Source organism: Leptonotus elevatus, chromosome 18, assembly GCF_054856555.1.
Source record: "Leptonotus elevatus isolate MCC_2025b chromosome 18, RoL_Lele_1.0, whole genome shotgun sequence".
NCBI classification, from domain to species: Eukaryota; Metazoa; Chordata; class Actinopteri; order Syngnathiformes; family Syngnathidae; genus Leptonotus; species Leptonotus elevatus.
Genome location: NC_141256.1, coordinates 2834160 through 2855890, shown reverse-complemented (window position 1 = coordinate 2855890; position 21731 = coordinate 2834160). Strand labels below are relative to the sequence as shown.

Below are 21731 nucleotides of genomic sequence, written 5' to 3'. Positions count from 1 at the left end.
CAAAACGAGTCTTTGACTAATCAGATCAGCCTGATACTTTCAGCACAGCTGCCCAAGGCTTTCCTGCACCCGTTTTTGAAAAAAAAAAAAAAAAACATAGGGGACCTCTTTTAACGTCCTCGGCGCCCTTCCCTAGGTTTATGCTAAACGTTTTATAACGTTTATGGCAGTCAAAGAGTTAAGTTAAATACTTCCCCTAATGAAATAGCAGGCTTTTCTAAATAAAGTAAAATATCATCGGCATATAGATTAATTTTATGTTCTGTTACCCCAGAGTGAATTCCTTGAATCATTCTTTCCTGGCGTATGGCTAATGCAAGCGGTTCAATAAATATTGCAAATAATAAAGGTGACAGTGGGCATCCCTGTCTTGTGCCTCTCTGTAGAGTAAAACTCTTAGATATAATCCCATTAGTAGTAACAGTAGCTTTAGGAGAATCATATAATACTGACACCCAGTGAATAAATGACTTCCCAAAGCCAAATTTATTTAAAACAGCAAAGAGGAAGGACCAGTTAACTTTATCAAAAGCTTTTTCTGCATCCAATGATATAATAACTGCCTTTTTATCATGCCGCTGTGACATACTAATAAGGTTAAAGAGCCTTCTAATATTATTAGTAGAGTGACGCTCTTTAATAAAGCCTGTTTGGTCGCTATGAATGATTGTCGGGATTACTGTTTCTAATCTAGATGTAAAAGCCTTAGTGATAATTTTAATATCAGTGTTAATTAGTGAAATCGGACGGTAACTTGATGGAAGGGTGGGGTCTTTTTCTGGCTTTAATAAAAGTTTAATTGCTGCTGTATTCATGTGTGGGCGTATGTGACCATTAGTTTTAATTTCTGTTACTACTCTTAAGAATAGTGGAGCAAGCATTGACCAGAAGTGCTTTAGAAATATAGCCGGATAACCATCCGGGCCGGGTGCTTTGCCATTTGGCATACTATCTAGAGCACTGTACAACTCGTTTATAGTAAGTGGTGCATCTAACATATCTTTATATTCAGTAGTTACCTGAGGTATACTTAAGCTACTGAGGAATGCCTCAATATGCTCTGGGTTAGGTTTATTAGTTTCTGAGTATAAGTTGTGATAATAATTATAAAAAATTTGATTAATTTCTTCTGGTGATTGTGTACATTCACCAGTTGTACCTTTAATAGCCGTTATAAGCGATTTTTCCCGATTACGTTGAAGTTGGTTTGCAAGAAATTTACCTGATTTGTTATTATATTCAAAGTTGTTGTATCTCAATTGTTGTATTATAAACTCTGTCTTTTTAGTTAACATATCGTCTAACTGTATTTTTGTATTTTGTAAGTCAGTCCATATTTGGTTATTTGGGTTTATTGCGTACTCATCCGTCAGTTGTTTAATTTTATCTTCCAAGTCTTTTTCTAATTTTTGATCCTGTTTCTTTTTATAAGATGAATATGATATAATTTTACCTCTAATTACTGCTTTCCCGGTTTCCCAGAGAAGAGCTGGAGATAGGTCTGGAGAGTCATTTATTTCCAAAAAGTCCGCCCATTCTTTTCTTATAATTTTGTCAAATTCTGCGTCGTTTAGTAGTGAGATGTTAAAACGCCATGTAGGTGGTGGTTTAAAGGTATAATCAACTTGTAGGGAAAGGGAGACTGGTGCATGGTCGCTAATAATAATAGGATGTATTTTTGTAACGGTTTTATCAGCAATAGAATTATTTGTAAGAAAAAAATCAATTCTTGAAAAGGAAAAGGGTCACTGATTTTTTAAAAAAAAATTATAATGCTCGGCCTTGTAATGAATGGCAAGTAAAGCGGAGAGGAGCAGCACTAGCATGCGCGCAGAGATGCACACTAGCGTCACTGTGACAGAAAACATCTGCAATCAGAAATAAAGGCTAAATGCCAAACAGCAATGGAGAAAATAGGATGTTACCTGTGCAAAATGTAATCATTTCATTTATACAATCAATATTTTAATACTAGCAAGTTGATTGATTTAATATGTGTCTAATTGTCTTTAAATTTACGTGTTCAACAAAAATGTGCATTTAATTTCAACACTGGAATCTGTTGCCTCCAGAATTCTTCAGGTTTCCAGCCGCGGTCCCGCTCTCGTTCCCGATCACCGGGCCGTCGTCGCAGCCGCTCCCGGTCCCCGGCAAGGACCACGCGGCGCTCTTCCTCACGTGCAGCGGCGGCGGCCGCTGCTGCGGCGATAACAGAGGGCTCGCCATCGTCACGCAGGGATGCAAAGTTGAAGGAAACGGTTGAAGTCCGACTCAGTCCTCTGGTAAAAGGCTTAGCTGTCTTATTCCTCTCTTGACTAAATGAATAGATAAATGAGGATTGTGTTTAGAATTAGACTAAGTGCAATTTCTGCAGAAATTGCGTGGGAATGCTGAATGCTCATAGCTGAATTCTAAGCTGAATTCTTATGAAGTAAATTCAAAGATGTGAAAGAATTATGTGAAAATTACAAAGTATTATCAGTGAAATAATTACTAGTCAATATTGCATTTGTACTTAAGAGCTGTCCAAGCGGGGTTTGAACCCAGAGCTTCCGGTTTGGCAGATAATTGCTCAACCCGCTGACCTAACATGTCTTGTTCAAAATCATCATCTGATGCTGAAAGGGGACACATGCTTTTAATCATTTCAGTGAAATGATAATGTATTTCCTGAGCAGTATCAGACAGCTGGTCATGATGGTAAGTTGTATGTATGAAAGTGGGACGGAAAAGTTAAATTTTAGTCCCATTGAAAGTGAATGGGCAAAAGTTGATATTTAACTTGTGCGAAAATTGTAAGTAATGTGGAATCCGATGATATTTTCCCCGGAAGGCATGAATTTTTGAAGCAAGTTGAAATTTGAACAGTGTAAATCTGAAGTAATATGTGGGAGTTATCGCACGGCAATGCTAACATATCGAGAGCTGATTTCAGTCTTTAGTCAATACACAGACGACACACCACTTAGTGTATTATTCTAAGTGTATGTATAGGACTATCAGACTTAGTTGCATTGCCAAACTCAGCATGTATTTCACATTATTTTGGGTATGTTGTTTCTAATCTTTATTATTTCAGGCACTTATCATTCCGCTCACTTTTTTGCCATGCAATAACTCCCACATATTACTTCCGATTTACACCATTCAAATTTCAACTTGCTTCAAAAATTCACACCTCTCTAGTATATATCGTCGATTCCATATTACTTACAGTATTGGCACAATTTAACATTAAATATCAACTTTTTCCCATTCATTTTAAATGAGACAGACAATTGAAATTTTACCAACTGACTATCATATCAGGAAATGGATTATAATTTCACTGAAATGATTAAATGCATGTTAGCTTTCAGCATCAGATGACACTTTTCAAAAAGAAATAGGCCATTAGCCATGATTTCAAACATGAAAAGTGAACTCAGTGGTTAGAGCAATTGCCTTCCACCAACGGAGTACCTGGGTTCAAACCCCGCTTGGATCACATTTTAGTACATTCAATGGTTCGATACCAACTCATATCAGGAAATTTATTATAATTTCACTGAAATTATTTAAACACATGCATTCGAATCTTAGCCTTCAGCTTTTCAGCATTCCCACGCAATTTCTGCAGAAATTGCACTTTGCCTAGTTCATTGTAGAGTCCTAACATGAAAAAGCTTGTGATTCATATTTTTGGCCACAACACTGTCACGCTTCCATTGTCCACATTTGTCTTTTTGTCCATGTCCGTCTCCAATACTCTCCCTTCATTGTTTGACAGCAGCAACCCACAATGGCTGCTGAGAACAATCGCAACGATAGACATGAAAACAAAGAGGAGAATAACACTGCAAGCAAAGTAAATGAGGTGAGTTTAACTTAATCACAAAAGCAGTGTTTGTTGACAGTTTAATGATTGTCGCCTTGTGTTCTGGAAAATACTCTATAATGACCACATCACTTGGGACTAGAGATGTTCGATATCACTTTATTTTTTATTTTTGTAAATAAAAATAAAAAATGTAACTCAACTCTTGAGCACTCATCGATACTGATACCACTAGTACTTTTGGTGCATAACATTTTTAATAACCATTGTCAGATAATTTGAAAGAACAGAACACTGATTTTGGAATCATTTGTAATTAATTAACAAAAGTGCAAAATGAAACAGACAACTTCATGAGTTTTAGTCTTCAGAATAAATTGAAGTCCAAAATATTACAGGCTCAACTGTTTACTGTTAAGCGTGACTATGAAGTTGGAAACTAATCTAGACGCTACAGCTGAAATTTTTTATCACGATATCTGCTGATGTTAATAAATATTTATTTATTTTACCTTTTCAAAGTAAGAAAAAATATTAAGTGGATTAATGTTCAAATGCAGCCATCCAGAGGAAAAAAACTATTTATATTGTAACATAAATAGTCAGTGTAACATAAATAGGTGCATATAAGTACAAAAAAAGTAGGTACAGTTTAGTATAGCACTCTGTATAATGCGCACACAGCAATAGCGCTATATTGCCTGTAATACATTCAACAGGAAAAATAGACCTTATTAGTGCACTGAATAATAACAACAAAATTTCTTCGTCGACCAAAGCAGGTAAATGTGTAAAGTAAATGCATGAAATGTTGTAATGGAGAAAGACATAATACCACCCAAAAGTTAACGAATAAACGATTTAATCTATATTTTGCTAACAACACACTAATGCAGTTGAATGGAAAAGTAAACAGCAAGTGGCAAAATGGCCGCCCCCCTGGGATGGATAAAAACAGGTAGAATCAGAATGGGGCCGCATAAGACATTATTTGTAAAAAATAGTTTTGATTTGACTCCATTAAGTGAATATGAATATACTGTAGATAAATTGTATCTTAATGGGCAAACGAGAGGATGGAGATGGATGTAATTCAAAAGAGAAAAACAGCCATGCATAAATGAAGTTAGCATCCATCCATCCACCTACAGAACCGATTATCTTCAAATAACGTAAAAATGTTGGTAGTGACACACCAATTATGCACGCTAAGCATTAATCTAACGCTTATAAAACTACAGAAATTGCATCTTAACTCTTTGACCGCCATAAACGTTATAAAACGTTTAGCATAAACCTAGGGAAGGGCGCCGAGGACGTTAAAAGACGTCCCCTATGTTTTTTTGGGGGGGTTTTCGGAAACGGGTGCAGGAAAGCCTTGGGCAGCTGTGCTGAAAGTATCAGGCAGATCTGATTAGTAAAAGACTCGTTTTGGCCCCTAGAGGGCAGCGATGACTCTCTTTGCACAAGGTTGGATGGGCCGCCCACCGTGGGCGTCAGTAGAAGACGTGAGGCGGAGCTAGAGTGTTGAGGAGACAATGGCTGATGAAGCCACAATGGCTGACCAAGCAACCGGTTGCAAGCAGCTCACGCTTGAGCATTTTTTTCAAAGACGGAAAGCATCAATCAATACTAAAAAGCGCATTGATGTCGACGATGATGATGACTCCGAGCTTGACGCCAAAGTTGGAAGCCTTGACGCGACTGTTATGATCACGTAGTAAGCCTCACCGGCTAAGCGCGGCTAGCGCTGTTAAGGCCGGAAAACGCGCACAATAACCGACCGGGTACTTCTACACAATCGGACATTCGATCGGGCGATGGAGAGTTGGCATCGACCAATGCAGATTGATGATGATGATGATGATGACTCCGAGCTTGACGCCAAAGTTGGAAGCCTTGACGCGACTGTTATGATCACGTAGTAAGCCTCACCGGCTAAGCGCGGCTAGTGCGGCTACCGCTGCTAAGGCCGGAAAACGCGCACAATAACCGACCGGACATTCAATCGGACAATGAAGAGTACCCCGAGTCCAATGCATATTCATCGGAGGAGCGGGTACAGTCTGATCACGGAGAAGACACTGTTTCTGGACTACGATGCCACCATGAATGGAGTGGATAAAATGGATCAGAACATCTCTTACAACCCGGTGTAGCAACTGAAGGACACGAAGAAGCGAGACGTAACGAAACCGTAGCATGATCCTGATATTAGACTTGATGGCAACACACACTGCAGTATATACTTGCTATTCCCCGGAAAAAACGGCCTGCAAGAAAGTGGAGCACGCGAAGAGGCAATCTGTTGTGCAAATGCTGTTGCGTCTCCTTGCACGCAGGAGAGTGTTACAAAAAGAAAAACTGTCGTTGAAACATCCACATATTTGTAAATAGCACCACAGTTGCACACATTTGTAAATAGTTTGCCAAATTGTTGTCAAATTGTTACACTGTTGAATGTAAATAAACGTATTTTGCTATCAAAAAACACTTTTTCATTCTTGGTGGTAGTGTTTTATAGAAGTAAAGCACTATTTAGGTGTTTGTGGCATCATTCATGGACAAAAAGAAGTGTAAAATTCACTAGAATGCATGAAATAATATCGTTTCACTAAAAGCTTGATTTCTCCGTATTTTGGTCCAAAACAGGCGAAATTGGGTCAAACTAACCATTTTCTATTGTTGATTACTAAAGAACGGAATAAGGTAGAAACAAACCTTTTTTTTTCTGATGAAAGATGAAAGTCCAATCTTTCATTTGGTAGTACGTGTGTTTCCATAGTCCAAACAGAACATTTTCTGTGGACTTTGAAAGATCAGTCAAAATGCTTAAATCGGCTGGCACTGACGGCATCCCTTTTCTGAAAACGTCTGGCAGTCAAAGAGTTAATAGGCATTTGAGGATGACGGACTCGTTTTGCGGATATCCGGTATTGTTTGTCGGGTCTTTGTAAACGGCAGTAAAATCTTTGTAAGTAATCAATTTAATCTTAGTTTTGTAAGTTTTGCCGTTAATAAGGCAATTTATCGTCTGTGTGTTTATCGCCTGTGGCCGCAGTATCAGATGAATTACACTAGCGGTGAAATACGTGCCGCTGATGTAGTGTCTTATTAGTCCAGTAGAGGGCCTCGTTGTTACACTTGTTGAACAGACATCTATTTAGTCTTTGTCATTTGATTTTGATTTGATTCCTCTCAATAAGCACAGCAATAAAAACATAACAAAGGAAAGGAATACAAATTTACAATATGATAAGATGCAAGTTTGAGAAGGGGCAGAAAGAAGCAGAACTTATGAAGTTAGCCTCCTTTACATAATTTAAAATCAGAATCCATATAGACATACACGAGTATTTCAATATATTTTAGAAGATTAAAGGAAGTTTAAGGACAAACCTCCTTGTGAAGGAAAATAGTAAAAGAATCAACACGAATCCTTAACTCATTTACTCCCAGCCATTCTCACTGAAGCAACCCCCTTCGCTCCTGGTGTGTTTTACTGGATTTTGGCTGATTTTGCCAGGCCCACAGAATATTCTGTTTTATTGCCATAAAAACATGGAACCTACCAAAAGAAAGATTAAAGTCTTCTTTCATCAGGAAAAAGTATATTGTAGCAAAGTGCATTAGAATATAGCTAAGTTCCATCATTATTCACAAACCTGTTGAAAACACTGGCTGTTCTCTTATACTCTGCTGCTACCTGCTGGCCATTTTTTGTAATAACTTATATTGCTTTAAGTCACCTCTTCATGTCAGAAGCTGTATGAAAGCCTTCTGTATGCTCTAGCATTAAAAAAACAAACATATAAAACATATTAATAAGGTTTTTGGGAGTGAAGGACAAAGTATTAAAAAACGTATTTATACGTTTTGGGGTTTGAATGAGTTAACAAAGCTTCTGAAGTTTCATTCTTAATACTATCTGTCTTGCTTCACAAAGCTGAGGGCAGAATATTAACCTTAACCAATAACCACAAAGCACTGAGACAAAAATGTAGTGAGTCGAAATTATTAGTTTTTGAGTTTTTCTTTATTAGTTACAAAGGGTTAATGTTTGTAGCAAGGACAAAATATAGATTTTAAAATAAAAACACCTTTTGGATATCAAATGAGGTATTTTGTAAAAAATAAATAAAATAATAAAATCGAATTGAATCAGGCTTGAATGAATCGTTACATCCCTATTCCTTATAGTTGAACGGTCACGAAACTGGTATCGGCCGCCTTCGTGAGGACTCAATTCCTTATTATAAGGCTGGCATCAGCCCGATACCTGGTATCGGTGTTCGCCCATCCCTCTTTGGGACATTAGTTGGCATTGTGTTAGCATCATACAAGATATTTGTGTTCAATTTTTAATGGTACTTTGCTTGAGTGGGGAAATATTTAGTCCACCTCTCAGAACCACGGTAACTATAAGCATCCGTCCATTTTCTGTACTTCACTAGGGTCACATGCATACTGGAGCCTATGCCATTGCCAGCTGTCACTATGTTTAAAATATAATTACATCTCTGTAACATTGGGCAATATTGAGGAATGTACTGCATACTAGAGCTGAACAATTAAATAAAATTGAAATCAACATGACAACAGAAGACATGGAATGCTTTACTTGGATTTCCTGTAAATTCTTTGCAAAAAGGGTAGTCACACAGACAATATTCAATAACACGACAAGCCCTGTTGTTTCAGGTCCAGCTCTCTTTTCTGCATGTGAATGGGCTTTGACTTGAGCTCAAGCAGAGCAAATGGAATGTCATGATGCATGCATGTTGGGGGGGGGCTGTGATGAGAGAGGCTCCCCTCACAAGATCCTGCCCATTAAGCTGCCATGTGCTCCTGCTTTAGCAATGTTCTGAAAGAATTTGTACTCACAGTTGATGATGTCTTGTAAATGACTTCAAAATGTTGTACTATAACAGCAGCTCAGTATCAGATTGCACACGTTTATACCTATAAATGTGGTATAAGTGTCTCATTGTCACACATCCAAAATAAGCAGTCACACTGTTGCTGCACATTTCTCCTCAATCCTATTTTAATTAGGTGTTTGCTTTGTAAAGAGTTATTACAAAAAGTATATGAACCCTTGTGAATTTAGGGGTGTCAGGCGATTACATTTTTCAATTGTAATTAATCGCATGACTTCAATACTTATTTCACGATTAATTGCAAATTTGATCTGTTCTAAATGTACAATCAAATATTTTGCCCCCGCGACCTGACCTCGGATAAGCAGTAGAGGATGGATAGGTGGCATAATTGCATTTGTAAGACGTTGGTGACAGCTCAATGCATTTTTCTTTTCATATTAAGAGCTATCTAATCTGACTTTAACATGAAGTAACTTGTAAAATTCTGCACATTTAAAAAAATGCAAAATACCAGTTGACCCCAGTCTCCACAAATATATGCATTATTATTAAATGTATTACTGCTAAATTTTGACGTGGATGACGTGTCTGCTGCGTTGTGACTGGAATTCCCCCAGTACAGGCTTTCCAAGTAAGGGGCTGTCATTAACCGTGCGTTAAAAAGTTAGTGCTGTTAAAGAAACTCTAAATTAACTCAAAATTAACACGCTAAATGGGAACCCCTCGACCAATGACTTCTCCTTGAGCTAATTAGAGTCCAGAGTCAGCCAATTTACAGTAGAGTCCAGTCAGTGTGAAGAAATTGGAGGTGTCTGTTAATAAAGCTGCACTGTCCTTTAAAAAACACGCCTCTTTTGTTTTTTTTCTATATGGCAAGGAACATTGCCTGATACGTAAATCATGCATTTCAGAAAACAACGTTTTGTACAGTATCCATGTGCAGTGTTAAACTCAATCAGAATACTTGCCATATTAATTAAGGATCTCTTTAATATTCATAAGATGGAGCCTGAGAAGAACCAGAGACGTTACAATCTGCGCCGCAGGAAGGATGATAGCAAGCCCAAACCGCAACAACTGGAGGATCCCAGAGTGGTTACGGGTCCTGCTGTCACGGTCTCCACCCAACTTGACTTTGGAGGCAAAATTGGTAAGTTCTAGGGTGCACTGAGACATTTTTACATTGTTTTTGTTTTTTTACATTTAATTCCTCCAGGTAAAATTCAAATCACGCTGCTGTGTATTTGTGTTCAGATCACTCACATTAGAGTGGAGGGGGTGCTGAACCTGGTTTTCTCAACTCTGATGCTTCTGTCGTCTCGCAGGGGCGTACTTCTGGCTGCTCTTCTTGCCATCCTGGGTTCTTTTTGTGATTCTTCAAGTCAACTTGGAGGATCCCAGCTTAGTCAACTTCCCACCGCCTCTACCACCCCTTGAGTCTTTTTGGGATGCTCGGGCCCTGGGCTTTGTCATCCTGTGGATCTTATTCCAGGTCCTCCTCTATATTCTGCCTATGGGAAAGGTTAGTAAACAAACAAAAAGTAGATCTCAGCACATGTTGACTTCTCAGCTCAAAGCTGCCGTATTCACTGATTCACAAAGTACACATGTGAAGGGGCGCATGACTTTCCCCTCACGGCAAGATCCAGCAATTCAAGAATAGGTCATGCAAAGGTAATAACAACACAGAAAGGGAGAAGGCAAACCCTTGTTCATTTAATTAAGATATCTCACCTTAACACATTCACTCCCAGTCATTTTCACTGAAGCAACCCCCTTCGCTCCCTGCTGTTTTACTGGATTCTGAAGGTCCACATAATATTGTGTTCTATTGCTATAAAAACATGGAACCTACCAAGAGAAAGATTAGAGTCTCTTCTTTTATCAGGAAAAAAAGTTTATTTGTATCTGTTTTCCGTTTTGCATCAATTAGCATTAGAATATAGCTAAGTTTCATCATTATTCACAAACCTGTTTAGAACTGTGGGGAAATAAGCCTGTTGCAACATGGCCCTGGTTGATCTTATACTCTTCTGACACCTGCTGGCCGTTTTTTTTGTAATAACTACCATTGTTTTAAGCAACATGTCAAAGCCTTCTGTATTCTCTAGCAAAAAAAACAGTTACAAACTATTAAAACATATAAATACGTTTTTGGGAGTGAATGACAATGTATTTATTTTATTTTTAACGTATTTATCAGTATCAATCGATTTCCTCATCTGATCCAAAGGAGGAAGCACACTTAATGCTGAATGCATAATAAAAGTCATACTAAGCTCACAGAAAAAAATTGATTGCTTTTACGTCAGTCAAGTTAGTAAAATATGTTAGTAAACACTATTTGACAAGAGTAGAGAATTAGTAGTAGTAGCTAACATGGCTGTGAAGCTGTGTCATATTGTGCGCCTTGATTGTTTGAGAATTAGACTGCGTTCAGACTGTTCAGGTGTACAGTGCATCAAAAAAAATATGAAAAATTATGATTTATAATGGGAATGAATCGGCCAAAATTTGTTTCACACATAATATAATGACCATAATAATTTTGGACAGTGCCATTTTGAACTTCAACATGTTTTGGACAATTGGGTGCAAGTGAGGGAAGCTGTTAATCCTTCTCTCTCTCTCCTTCTCTCTCTCCAGCTGAGTGAGGGCATGCCACTGAGATCTGGTGAGCGGCTAAAGTACAGAACCAACGGTAGGCTTCTGCTGGTCTTGATGTAGCAATGAACATAAGCACCTTGCAAAAAGGTCATCATAGAAATAACAGAGATACTTTTTACCCTAGTGCCATCACAAAGTATTTGTGAAGTCAGTGCATTAAGGTGCATTAATGCTATCATGTATCACACCTAATTGCAGTTTTTCTGTTCCCCATCAGGTTTCTTTGCCATGGCAGTGAGCGCTGCAGTGGTTGCAGCAGCCGTCCATCAAGGAATGGACCTCACTTACATCCACAGCCACTTCCTGCAACTTTCTGTGGCTACCTTCCTCATCTCCATCCTGCTCAGCGTCTACCTGTACATCCGCTCCCGCTACGCTCCCCCAGAGCAGCACGCGCTTGGGGGAAGCTCCGGTAAGGCCGAGAAGGATCCAAACTTACACATCATTATGCCTTGTCTGTCTTATTGATTCCTTTTCTTCATTTATTTCCAGGCAATGTGATTTATGACTTCTTCAAGGGGCATGAGCTCAATCCCCGCATTAAAAATTTTGATTTGAAATTCTTTTGTGAGATGCGTCCAGGACTAATCGGCTGGGTGAGTCTCGATTGAATCCATACCTGCAAACTTGTGTACATTGATGTCGTAATGGCCGTGGATGTGTTTTTCAGTGCTTGATCAACTTTGCATTCGCGCTGGCAGAGATGAAGCAGCAGGGTTTGGACACTCCGTCCTATGCCATGATTCTCGTGAATGTCTTCCAGCTGCTGTATGTAGTAGATGGCCTCTGGAACGAGGTACACAAAAGACTTACTGATAGAATTTATATTACTTTCTAGAAACTAAGTTCATGTATTGATGAGTTGAGTGTAATGTATAAAACTTGACATTTCAGGAGGCCATCTTGACCACCATGGACTTGATGCATGATGGCTTTGGCTTCATGTTGGCCTTTGGAGATCTGGTGTGGGTGCCATTTACCTACAGTCTGCAGGCCTATTATCTGGTTAGCCACCCAAATGCGCTGAGCCTCCCAGCCGTCGCTGCCATTGTCTTCCTCAAATGTGAGAAGAAAGCTCAACTCGTCAATTTCATACATTCGGTATTGCCATAATCCCATTAATCACATTTCCTCTGTTGTATTTCTCTCTTTTAGTTATTGGCTTCTACATCTTCAGAAAATCAAACTCTGAGAAAAATGCCTTCAGAAGAAACCCATCAGACCCTAAACTGTCATGTAAGTGTTGAAGGTTCCTAATCTACCTGGCGACACCTTGTATATCTGCATTATAGTGCCCCCTGGTGGCCAAGGCACACATAATAGGAGTGACACAGTCACATTGAATTATGACGCACAAACTGTTGAATTATTTGCATTTTATGTAATTGTTATTACTATTAGAGGTGTGTAAAAAAAAAAATCAATTCTCATAAGAATGGCGATTTTCATTTAGTACGATTCAGAATCGATTTTAAATGTCCCAAAATCTATTTTATTTAAATTATTTTATACTGTCTTGCCTTTGTTGGTGTATGCCTTTATTGGGAGCACTGTTCATGTTGTACAAGATTTGGACACTTAGGGACAGGATAGTGTGGTTCCGCGCGTTCTAAAACACTGTTAAGTTGTAGCCACATTAGAGAGTAGAAGAAAAAAAGTCACAATCAAGTTATGCCAATAAAAGTTGTTTTTTTTGCAGCTTAGGAAGAGCATATGCCGGTGAGTAATGTTAAGATGCTTCTCTGTACGCATTCTTGAAGCGTTTTGTATTAATAGCTGTTCTTTTGAGTGATAAAAGTTCCGAGAGTAGCGCGCTAATTAGCGTTAGCGAGTCAATGGTGCTTTCCGTAGTGCGTTGCCTTGAGCTCGCTACGTTCAGGAATCAAGCTAAACAAAGTGCGTTTGTGTTTTTTCAGCGTGCACTATGTGTATTGTTCTTCATTTTGTGTGTTAAGATTTACAGTTAACTTAAGATGGAGTGTAATAAACAGTTCGTCAGTCTGCTGAGGGAAGGCAGAATATACTGTAAAAGTGATTTAAATGTTTGTTTTTTTATAGCTAGCTACATAGAGTAGCAGTTGTGGTCCACACTGTTTTTGTGGATAAAGGCACTTTCCTTACAATTGAAAACTTAATAAATGTAAGTAATATAATAATAATAATAATAAAGACATTTTAATGTCTCCATTTGTCATTCTATCTTTTAAACTAGATTGGAGTAGATCATGATGATTCTTTGCACATCTATAAGTTGAAGCAGAAATCATTGTCAATCATTCTTTATCAAAAACTGTTCTGAATCGAATCGTGAGACAATCAAAGATTCCCACTTGCTATTTTTCTTTGGAAAAAAAAAACAGACATGAGGACCATCCCCACAGCAACAGGAAAGAGTCTGCTGGTGTCTGGTTGGTGGGGGGTCGTCCGTCACCCCAACTACTTAGGTGACCTCATCATGGCTCTGGCCTGGTCAATACCCTGCGGTAAGTCACTTTCACAGATGCTGTCCAGTGAAAATTGCCTACACATCTACAAACTGTATTCATCAATGTCTGACACACGTGTAGGCTTCAGTCACCTGCTGCCATGGTACTACATGATCTACTTCATCATCCTGCTGGTGCACCGCGACTCTCGGGACATGAGTGATTGCAGGAGGAAGTACGGCTCGGCCTGGGACGAATACTGCCGAACGGTCCGCTACCGGATCATCTCACGTGTCTACTGAGGGGACTGCTGTTGGTTGGACACTTTTAGAGCCAGTATTACAGCCACAAATGTTCGTACACACCAAAACTTCTTTTTGCGCTCTTATTTTAAAAGAAAACTTTTTTAACATCTTGATTGTGTATTTTTTTGCGCTTCAGTACATTTCAAGGTTTTTTAAAGGAACTAATAAGGACTTTTGTTGGCATCATGATCTATTTGCAAAAGAATGGAGAAGAAAATGTAATATTTTGCAATTTGATGCCAAAAAGATGTTTCTGCAAGGAAAGTCTTTGTAGGGTGTACATTTTTGTATATACGCATTTGATTTATACTTCAGGTAAAATAAACCACTTTTTTTTTATGATTGTATAAGTAGCCCTTCCTTGTGAATGATGGGATCTAAATAAGCTGTACACCGCAACTATAACTTTTTTCTTCTATCTCAGGACACACAAGTATTGTTCCATACATTTGCAATACAGATGTTTTCTTGTACAGTCTGGAATTTTGTATGGATGCCTAGTGTTTGACTTGAGAGTTGTGTTTTTAATTCCTTACATAATGGATTCCATAGTAGATTTGATGTGATTTAGAACCTCACGATGATCATTATTTCATTTGTCCCATTGCTTTCGCAAATCAGCTTGGTGCTTTTGAACTTTTGCAACATTCCCCTTACACCTCAATTTCTCCAATTAAGCTTTAATGCCATGTCAATGACATGTTTATACTGTGATAACATGCAGATGTGAATTGCATCGCCATTGTTTGGAAGCTCAGTATTGATCACAACAGAAGTAGCAATGTTTGAATTCGAAGGACTTGTAAATATCTTTGCTCTAATTCTTCACGGGGAGGCAAAACATAGTAATTTTTCTTTATCGATATTTTAATGTGTGTGTTTTTTAATTCAATTTGGGCTATTGTGGTTTTGTTTACAGATCTGCCATATTTCATCTCATTTTATTAAATACTTTACTTTGGAAGTAACAGAAAAATAAGTACCTCTGCAAAATAATATCTTATCTGTACACATGTTGCAGCCCAAATAAAGATTTACAGAAAGTCTTTTCTCATTTCAGCTTTTTCTAATATTCATTATTGACTCACTTAAGTAAAAATAACTCCCTGGCTGTGTAGGGCAACTCAGGACCAGACACTTAAATTAGTTAAATCCTACAGACTTGACATTCATCCAGTGCTTGCTTTTATTAGAAAACCAGAACAGTCAGCAAACTGGGCTTGAATAATTTTCTTTCTTTTTTTTATTGCTGTAAATTGGAAACGTAATCAATTGTATTGACATGACAGAATGGTTCCAAGAAACAATGTTCACTATTGAATTCAGAGATAATGGTCAGTATCATGCGCAGATGTTAACACACAAAAATGAACTTTTTCAGGTCATCACTGGGACACATTTGGAGCTTCAGTCGAATTTCCATTTACTAAATGGCCGCTGGTTTTGCTGAACTTGAAGCTGAAAATACATCAAGATTGCCACATCAAGATTTTTTTGTCATCGTTTTGAAGTAAAATTGATTATTGTGGCATCTGAAGTTTAAAATGATTGTAAACACCTTAACATGAAGAACATATTTAAAGCTTATAGTCCACTAGTTGACTTTTGCATTTGCATTTAATGGTCAACAGTAATAAACAGGCGATATAGATAAAAAAACAGGACTTAAAAGCAAGCCTGCATGATGCACTTTACCTTAGCGTCCTCCAGAAAGTGTGGCTCTTTCTGCAGTGTGTTATTCATTCCCTCCTCTGTAGTGAATCCCACCCAACAGAATCCTTTGTGGAAGCCAGTTTCTTTATCCTGTTACAGAGCAGGAGATCATGTAGAACAAATAATGAATGTAGAGAGATGTTCTTAAGATTATTTGTCTATGGGGATACTTACAAATGGGAGGACACACTTTTTCACGTGTCCAAACTGTCCAAAATACTCCCTCAGCCCCTCTGCATGACAAGTCAACACATATATTTTATCATTCCCTGTTCTTTATTAGCCTCAAACGGAAAAGTAAACAAAAACTAACGTTTGTTCTGTGTGACAAAATAATGCCACTTTCAAACGTACTAAAAAAAAGGCATTTTTGCGGTTACGTTAAACTAATCTACAATCAATACTTTGTTAAAATTTGGCTTTGAATTTTTAATTTGTCCACCAGATGGCGCTTTCTTTTCATATTCAAAGCAAGCAATATGCAGCAAAATTTCCAAATTTTTACTGTTTTTGCAAGTGTATTATTTCATTAATACTACTTAACATAAAAGTCCATTGTTATCTAACTACAGCATAGTTAAATTCTAAGTAAATCCGAAGGTTTTAAAATATGTAGATCAGATCAGGGTAGCTAGTAGAGGTGACTGCCTGATAGACATAAGGCGATGATCAAATAAAACATTTAATGAACTGACATACACTTTAAACTGGCACATAAATAAATCATATATTTAACATGGAGATAAAAACAACTTACGGCTAGCAACTGTCCATGGAACTTTTGCCACAAACACCTCAAACACCTTCTTAGCAGGCGCCGCCATGTTTTCACCTAATACTTTGACCTAGGAAGCAATGTTTGACTTCCGGCTAGCAGTTTTTGTTTTGTTTTGTTTTTTAATATTCAAAACTAAAGATTTAGAACATCAAATGAAGACTATTTTTTTATTTGGACGATTATCATTGTTCTAAATCTAGGCTGTGGATAAAATCTTCATGACAGATGCGCCTGAGTCCTGAATCATAGCACCTCCCGATCAGCTGGTGGCAGTCTTGCACTGACACATGACGCAGAAGTAGAACTAAAACATGGCCAAGATGGCGGCGTCCGTGGTGGAGACCGGAGAGGATGCTTTTAGAAAAATATTCAAGTTCTACAAGCGCAGGCACCCTCCTCCGGATTTCGGCGATGTTATTGATTTTTCTAAATGTGTGACGAATGATAAGGTGAAGCAATCCATCGAGAAAAAAGTTGTTTTTCCCCACGCGAGGCATATGTCCACTGTACTTTAAATTAAACAAGACTTCCTAATCAAAATAAAATAATAGTCTACATCTGTCTTATCAAACATTATTTTACACCATTATCATCCTCCAATGGTAAAATGTCATTCCAGATATTTGCTTTGGGTAACATTTGTCGACTGTAAATTGAACTGTGATGAAAAGATTCGCAGTTGTTTAGTCCTTTTTTGTTTGTTTGTTGAAAACAGCAGACAATTAGACTAAACTCTATGTCTATATGTGGCAGATAGTTCCAGTCAAACTAGATCCAGCTGCCGTGAGTGATGGTGATGCTGCCAAAGTTGGATTACATCCCGTCAAAGGCTGGAGAGCCTTCAATTTGCAGGGCTACCCAGGTAAACTGATTAAAACTCCAATATAATTACAATCCTAAAGTCAAGTCAAACCCTGTTACAATTTCTCCTTAACTTACCTTTATTTGTGTTTATCCTTATATTGTGTGTTTTCCAGGGTTCATTTTCATCACTAACCCATTCCTTCGCGGCTCCCAGCCTTTCTGGATTCGACAGTGTTTGAAGACTTACCCTCTGAAGCCAAATGTCTGCAACCTGGACATGCACATGTCTCCCGCTGATACCCAGGACATCTGGGCCAAGAGTGTACCTAATCTCAGGTGAGGCAAGTGTACCTGACTGTATCTCTGTGTACCAAAACTAAAACCAAAGGTGTCTGCCAATAGACCTCGCCTTAAAATGCAAGATGAACCGAAAAGTTTAGCCCAGAGGTTTATTTTTATTTATACGTAAGAAAAAACAAATACCTCCTTTAACACATTTAAATCACAGGAAGAATTATTCATGCCCCTTAAATTGTTTTAATACATCTTAATCCAACTACTAACTAGTGTCCCGTAATTAATAAATATTAGGGGTGTTAAAATTAGCACATTAAAATAATTGAAGCCCCCTTAACATAACAAATTTTTTTTTTTAAACGGATGATTATGCTCTTATTTGGAAAGACCTTTACTTGGGGAATTCAGTCCCGCCGCAACAGATAGACATGTCAACGTATGAATTACTTTCTAGAAATGCACTGCATTGCAGCCAATATACGCAAAGTGGAGGAGCCATTTAGATCTGTGAAGCACCACCAACTCTTCCCTGCTTCGATAGGACTTGGTAGGCTGCTAGCGTTGCTAGCATTATTATAGAAATAGTAATATCATAAAAAATATATATATTTGTCCGGACTGGGGATTATTTGTAATTTACAATGAACAAAACAGTCTGAGTCAATGAATTGCTTCATATTCGAATTAACTTGCCCTTATTTTCAATAAGAAAAATGTACTGTTCCTTTCACCAACATCCAACATGAAATGCTTATGCCATCCAGTGGCAAAAAAAATGTCCTCAATGTTTTAGGGTCCTTTTAAATACAACTAACTTTATGAATTACTATGAAACTTGTATGTTTGAGTAGCTAATGTTTATAAAGATTATGTTTAAATTTTCCTCCAGTTTTCCTTCTGTTGGAAAGAGAGAGCCCAGAACTCTTCTGGAGAGGCTGCGCTGGGTCACCTTGGGATATCATTACAACTGGAATAGCAAGGTAACCCGAGATGTTAAAATTGATTATTTGAAAACACTTTTTTTTTTCCAATTTATCCTACTCTCAACAAGAACTGAAGCAATACTCATATTTCATGTGTGGAATTTTTCTTGTTGCTTTTTCATAGACTTACTCTTCAGATCACTACACTCCATTCCCAACTGAGCTCCACCTTCTGTCTTCCCAAATAGCAACTGCCTGCGGCTTCACAGGCTTCAATGCCGAGGCTGGAATTCTCAACTACTACAGGTCGGAGTCCTCTTTAGGAATCCACGTGGATGAATCGGAATTGGATCATAGTCGCCCACTGCTGTCTTTCAGGTATGTGAGTATTCAAATGAAAAAACGATTGCATTTTGTTTATAATAAAATGAAAACCATCAAAATAAAACATTTTCTTGATTTGGCAAGATGATGCATTTGAGACATAACATCCATGATAAAGTATCAATAAATGGAAAATAATCTTTTAATTGACACAAAGTTCTTAAATCAAATTTCCCACTGTGGTTATTTGACCTCATTAAAAAAAATACCACAAGTAGCAACAATAAAACAACCAAACTTTGGCTGATGCCTCAGCAGATGAAATGTAATTGTGGGAGTGCTGAACATTTATTTCCACTTATGTTGTTTCTAACCTTTATTATTCTTATTATTTCTGGTACTTTTTATTCTCACACTTTTCAATGTGCAAAAACTCCCACATAATACTTACAATTTACACCGTACAAATTTCAACTTGCTACAAAAATTCACGCCTACGGGGGAATATATCGTCTGAATCCACATTGCTTACAGTATTGGCACAATTTAACGTTAACCATGAACTTTCCCCCATTCATTTTCAATGGGACTGACATTGAACATTTTTCTAAGTCGAACTTTCCACGCCTTTGCACGTTGGTAAAGTGAATTGTCCAGTAACAAGGAGGTAGCGGGTTCGAATCTCTTGTCCGACTGTACATTACAAATATATCCATGGCCATTATGATAAGTGATATACATGTATACCAACTGACTTCCATACCAGGAAATGGATTATAATTTCACTGAAATAATTAAATGCATGCTAGCGTTCAGCATCAGATGACACTTTTCAAAATAAATATACGCCAGTAGTCATGTTTTTTAACATGTAAAGTTAACTCAGTGCTTAGAGCAATTGCCTTTCACCACGGAGTACCTGGGTTCACATTTTAGTACTTAAGTAATTTATTTATAAATTGACTTTATAAGCACATGCATTAAAATCTTAGCATTCGGCTAATAGCATTCAGCTTTTCAGCATTCCCTCACAATTTCTGCAGAAATTGCACTTTGTCCAGTCTTAATGTGATCTTCTTAAGGCCGATTTAATCTGTTGAGAGGTCAATCTTCTTAAACTTTTAAAAGGGTTGAAATCTTGGAAGATGTCCTTACCTGCTATTGAAATTGACTTTCTAGTGGTCTTTCAACAGTTCCTGAAAGTTTGAGGCCAATATCTGTTTCCTAAGGTATTGGTTGCCAATATGGTCATTTGAAAGATGTATGTGCCAAAACTTTCATTTCAAAATTTCAACCTAGCATTCATATATTTTTATTTTAAAGGGAATTAGTTAAGTGTAGAAATAGAGTATCTAAATTGTTATGTTTTTTTGGACCCCTTGAGGACCTTTTAGCTGTAGCTAGTCACATATGTTACATCTTTGTTTGTCATAGTTGCTTGTTACTGCAGTGCTCATATTAACAGAGACAAATTTGTTGTGTGTTTTTGCATACTTTCTCAATAAAGATTATTCTAATTCTGCTATAGTAAATGAACCAATTCGGTGTTAACACACAAACATATTTCTTTATCAGTTTTGGCCAGTCAGCAATTTTCCTCCTGGGTGGCACTCACAGACAGGACGCTCCCACCGCCATGTACATGCACAGCGGAGACGTTATGGTCATGTCGGGGCAGAGCCGTCTCCTTTACCACGCCGTCCCTCGCATAGTTCCGGCGCACCAGGAAGAGGCACTTGTCGAAAGAGAGCTACGCAGCTGGCAGGGCGGCGCCATAGTGGAGCAGGTGTCTGAAGAAGACTGGGCTGTATGCTCCAGGTACATCCGCAGCTCCAGGATCAACATGACTGTCAGACAGGTTCTGGGGCAGGGGCAGAGCTTCCCAGAGACACCTTCTCTGCACCAAACAGAAGATGAAAACAATATGAAGAGGAGACGTTATAGTGACTCACCCAACACTGAAGAGACGTGATAAAGACCGGGCAAGGACAATTATTTGGACTGTTCACAAAAAGTTTATTTTGCTTTTTAAAACTTTAGATATGGCACACAATTGTGATTTGCAGTTTTGATCTTTTGGACAGGATTAATTAGAAAGCTCTTGAAAGTTTAGCCAAAATAAGATATATTTAACAGAAAAATTACCTTCACTGCTACAGATGAAAAGATAATTTGTGTCTTAACGTGAAGGATTATGAAAAAGTATTAGTCATACTGAATAGACTTTAATATACAATAAGTAATATAATTATGTGACATTACTTTAGGAAAAATACAGTACAGTATTGTTTAAATCTACATACAGAATAATACACAATATGTTTGTAGTAATTGAATTAGTGTAGCAATACTGCTGCTGGAAATGACACTGAAACTACAATACAGATACTACAAACAATATTTTTTCATTCAACTTTGAAATAGCTAATATTTTGTTCTTTCAAACCCGCCTTGACAAGAGTTCATTATATTGACTGAGTGGGTCTAAGGCAAAATGTTTTGCTTCTCTTTTATAAATGTGGGAATTAAATTGTATTAAAATGTGTAAGGGTCATTAGGATAAGGATGTCACCATTTAATATCTACAATTTAAGACATCTATAATTTAGGACACATCTACCATGGAAAGCTTTCTACAATTGTCACACCACACGATGGTTGGTTGCGCCACATAATATTTTCAACTTAAATCAAAGTATTGAGGCTAACAATTAGCCATATAAACAAAACAAACTAGCTAGCCACACAAGTAAAATTATAATGAAAATATACATTTGATCCCCCCCCCCCCCCA

At 37.8% G+C, this 21731-nt stretch overlaps 3 protein-coding genes across 6 annotated transcripts in view; 2 read left to right on the top strand and 1 right to left on the bottom strand.

Moving 5' to 3' along the window:
* Positions 1–15152, top strand: part of lbr (lamin B receptor) — a 31970-nt gene extending 16818 nt beyond the window's left edge. For 3 of the 4 annotated variants that reach the window (XM_086060837.1, XM_086060838.1, XM_086060839.1), the window contains exons 3-14: positions 2073–2282; positions 3770–3856; positions 9703–9850; positions 10026–10222; positions 11347–11401; positions 11585–11779; positions 11860–11963; positions 12038–12163; positions 12262–12430; positions 12523–12603; positions 13728–13850; positions 13935–15152. In XM_086060837.1, the coding sequence (XP_085916963.1) occupies positions 2073–2282; positions 3770–3856; positions 9703–9850; positions 10026–10222; positions 11347–11401; positions 11585–11779; positions 11860–11963; positions 12038–12163; positions 12262–12430; positions 12523–12603; positions 13728–13850; positions 13935–14095 (1656 nt within the window). In that variant the 3' untranslated portion in view covers positions 14096–15152. The remainder of the gene's footprint in view (positions 1–2072; positions 2283–3769; positions 3857–9702; positions 9851–10025; positions 10223–11346; positions 11402–11584; positions 11780–11859; positions 11964–12037; positions 12164–12261; positions 12431–12522; positions 12604–13727; positions 13851–13934) is intronic. The other variant, XM_086060840.1, reaches the window with a different exon arrangement.
* Positions 15153–15260: 108 nt separating this feature from the next.
* On the bottom strand, positions 15261–16713 carry slirp (SRA stem-loop interacting RNA binding protein). The gene is made up of 4 exons (XM_086060841.1): positions 16569–16713; positions 15986–16044; positions 15794–15901; positions 15261–15556 (listed from the first exon to the last, which is right to left on the bottom strand). The coding sequence occupies exons 1-4, from the start codon at positions 16633–16635 to the stop codon at positions 15506–15508; spliced, it is 285 nt and encodes a 94-aa protein (XP_085916967.1). The 5' UTR covers positions 16636–16713; the 3' UTR covers positions 15261–15505.
* Positions 16714–16900: 187 nt separating this feature from the next.
* alkbh1 (alkB homolog 1, histone H2A dioxygenase) lies at positions 16901–21335 on the top strand. Its single transcript, XM_086060550.1, has 6 exons — positions 16901–17038; positions 17343–17451; positions 17567–17729; positions 18580–18670; positions 18798–18991; positions 20513–21335. Exons 1-6 carry the CDS (start codon positions 16901–16903, stop codon positions 20907–20909), a joined length of 1092 nt encoding a protein of 363 aa, XP_085916676.1. The 3' UTR covers positions 20910–21335.
* The last annotated feature ends 396 nt before the right edge of the window (positions 21336–21731 follow it).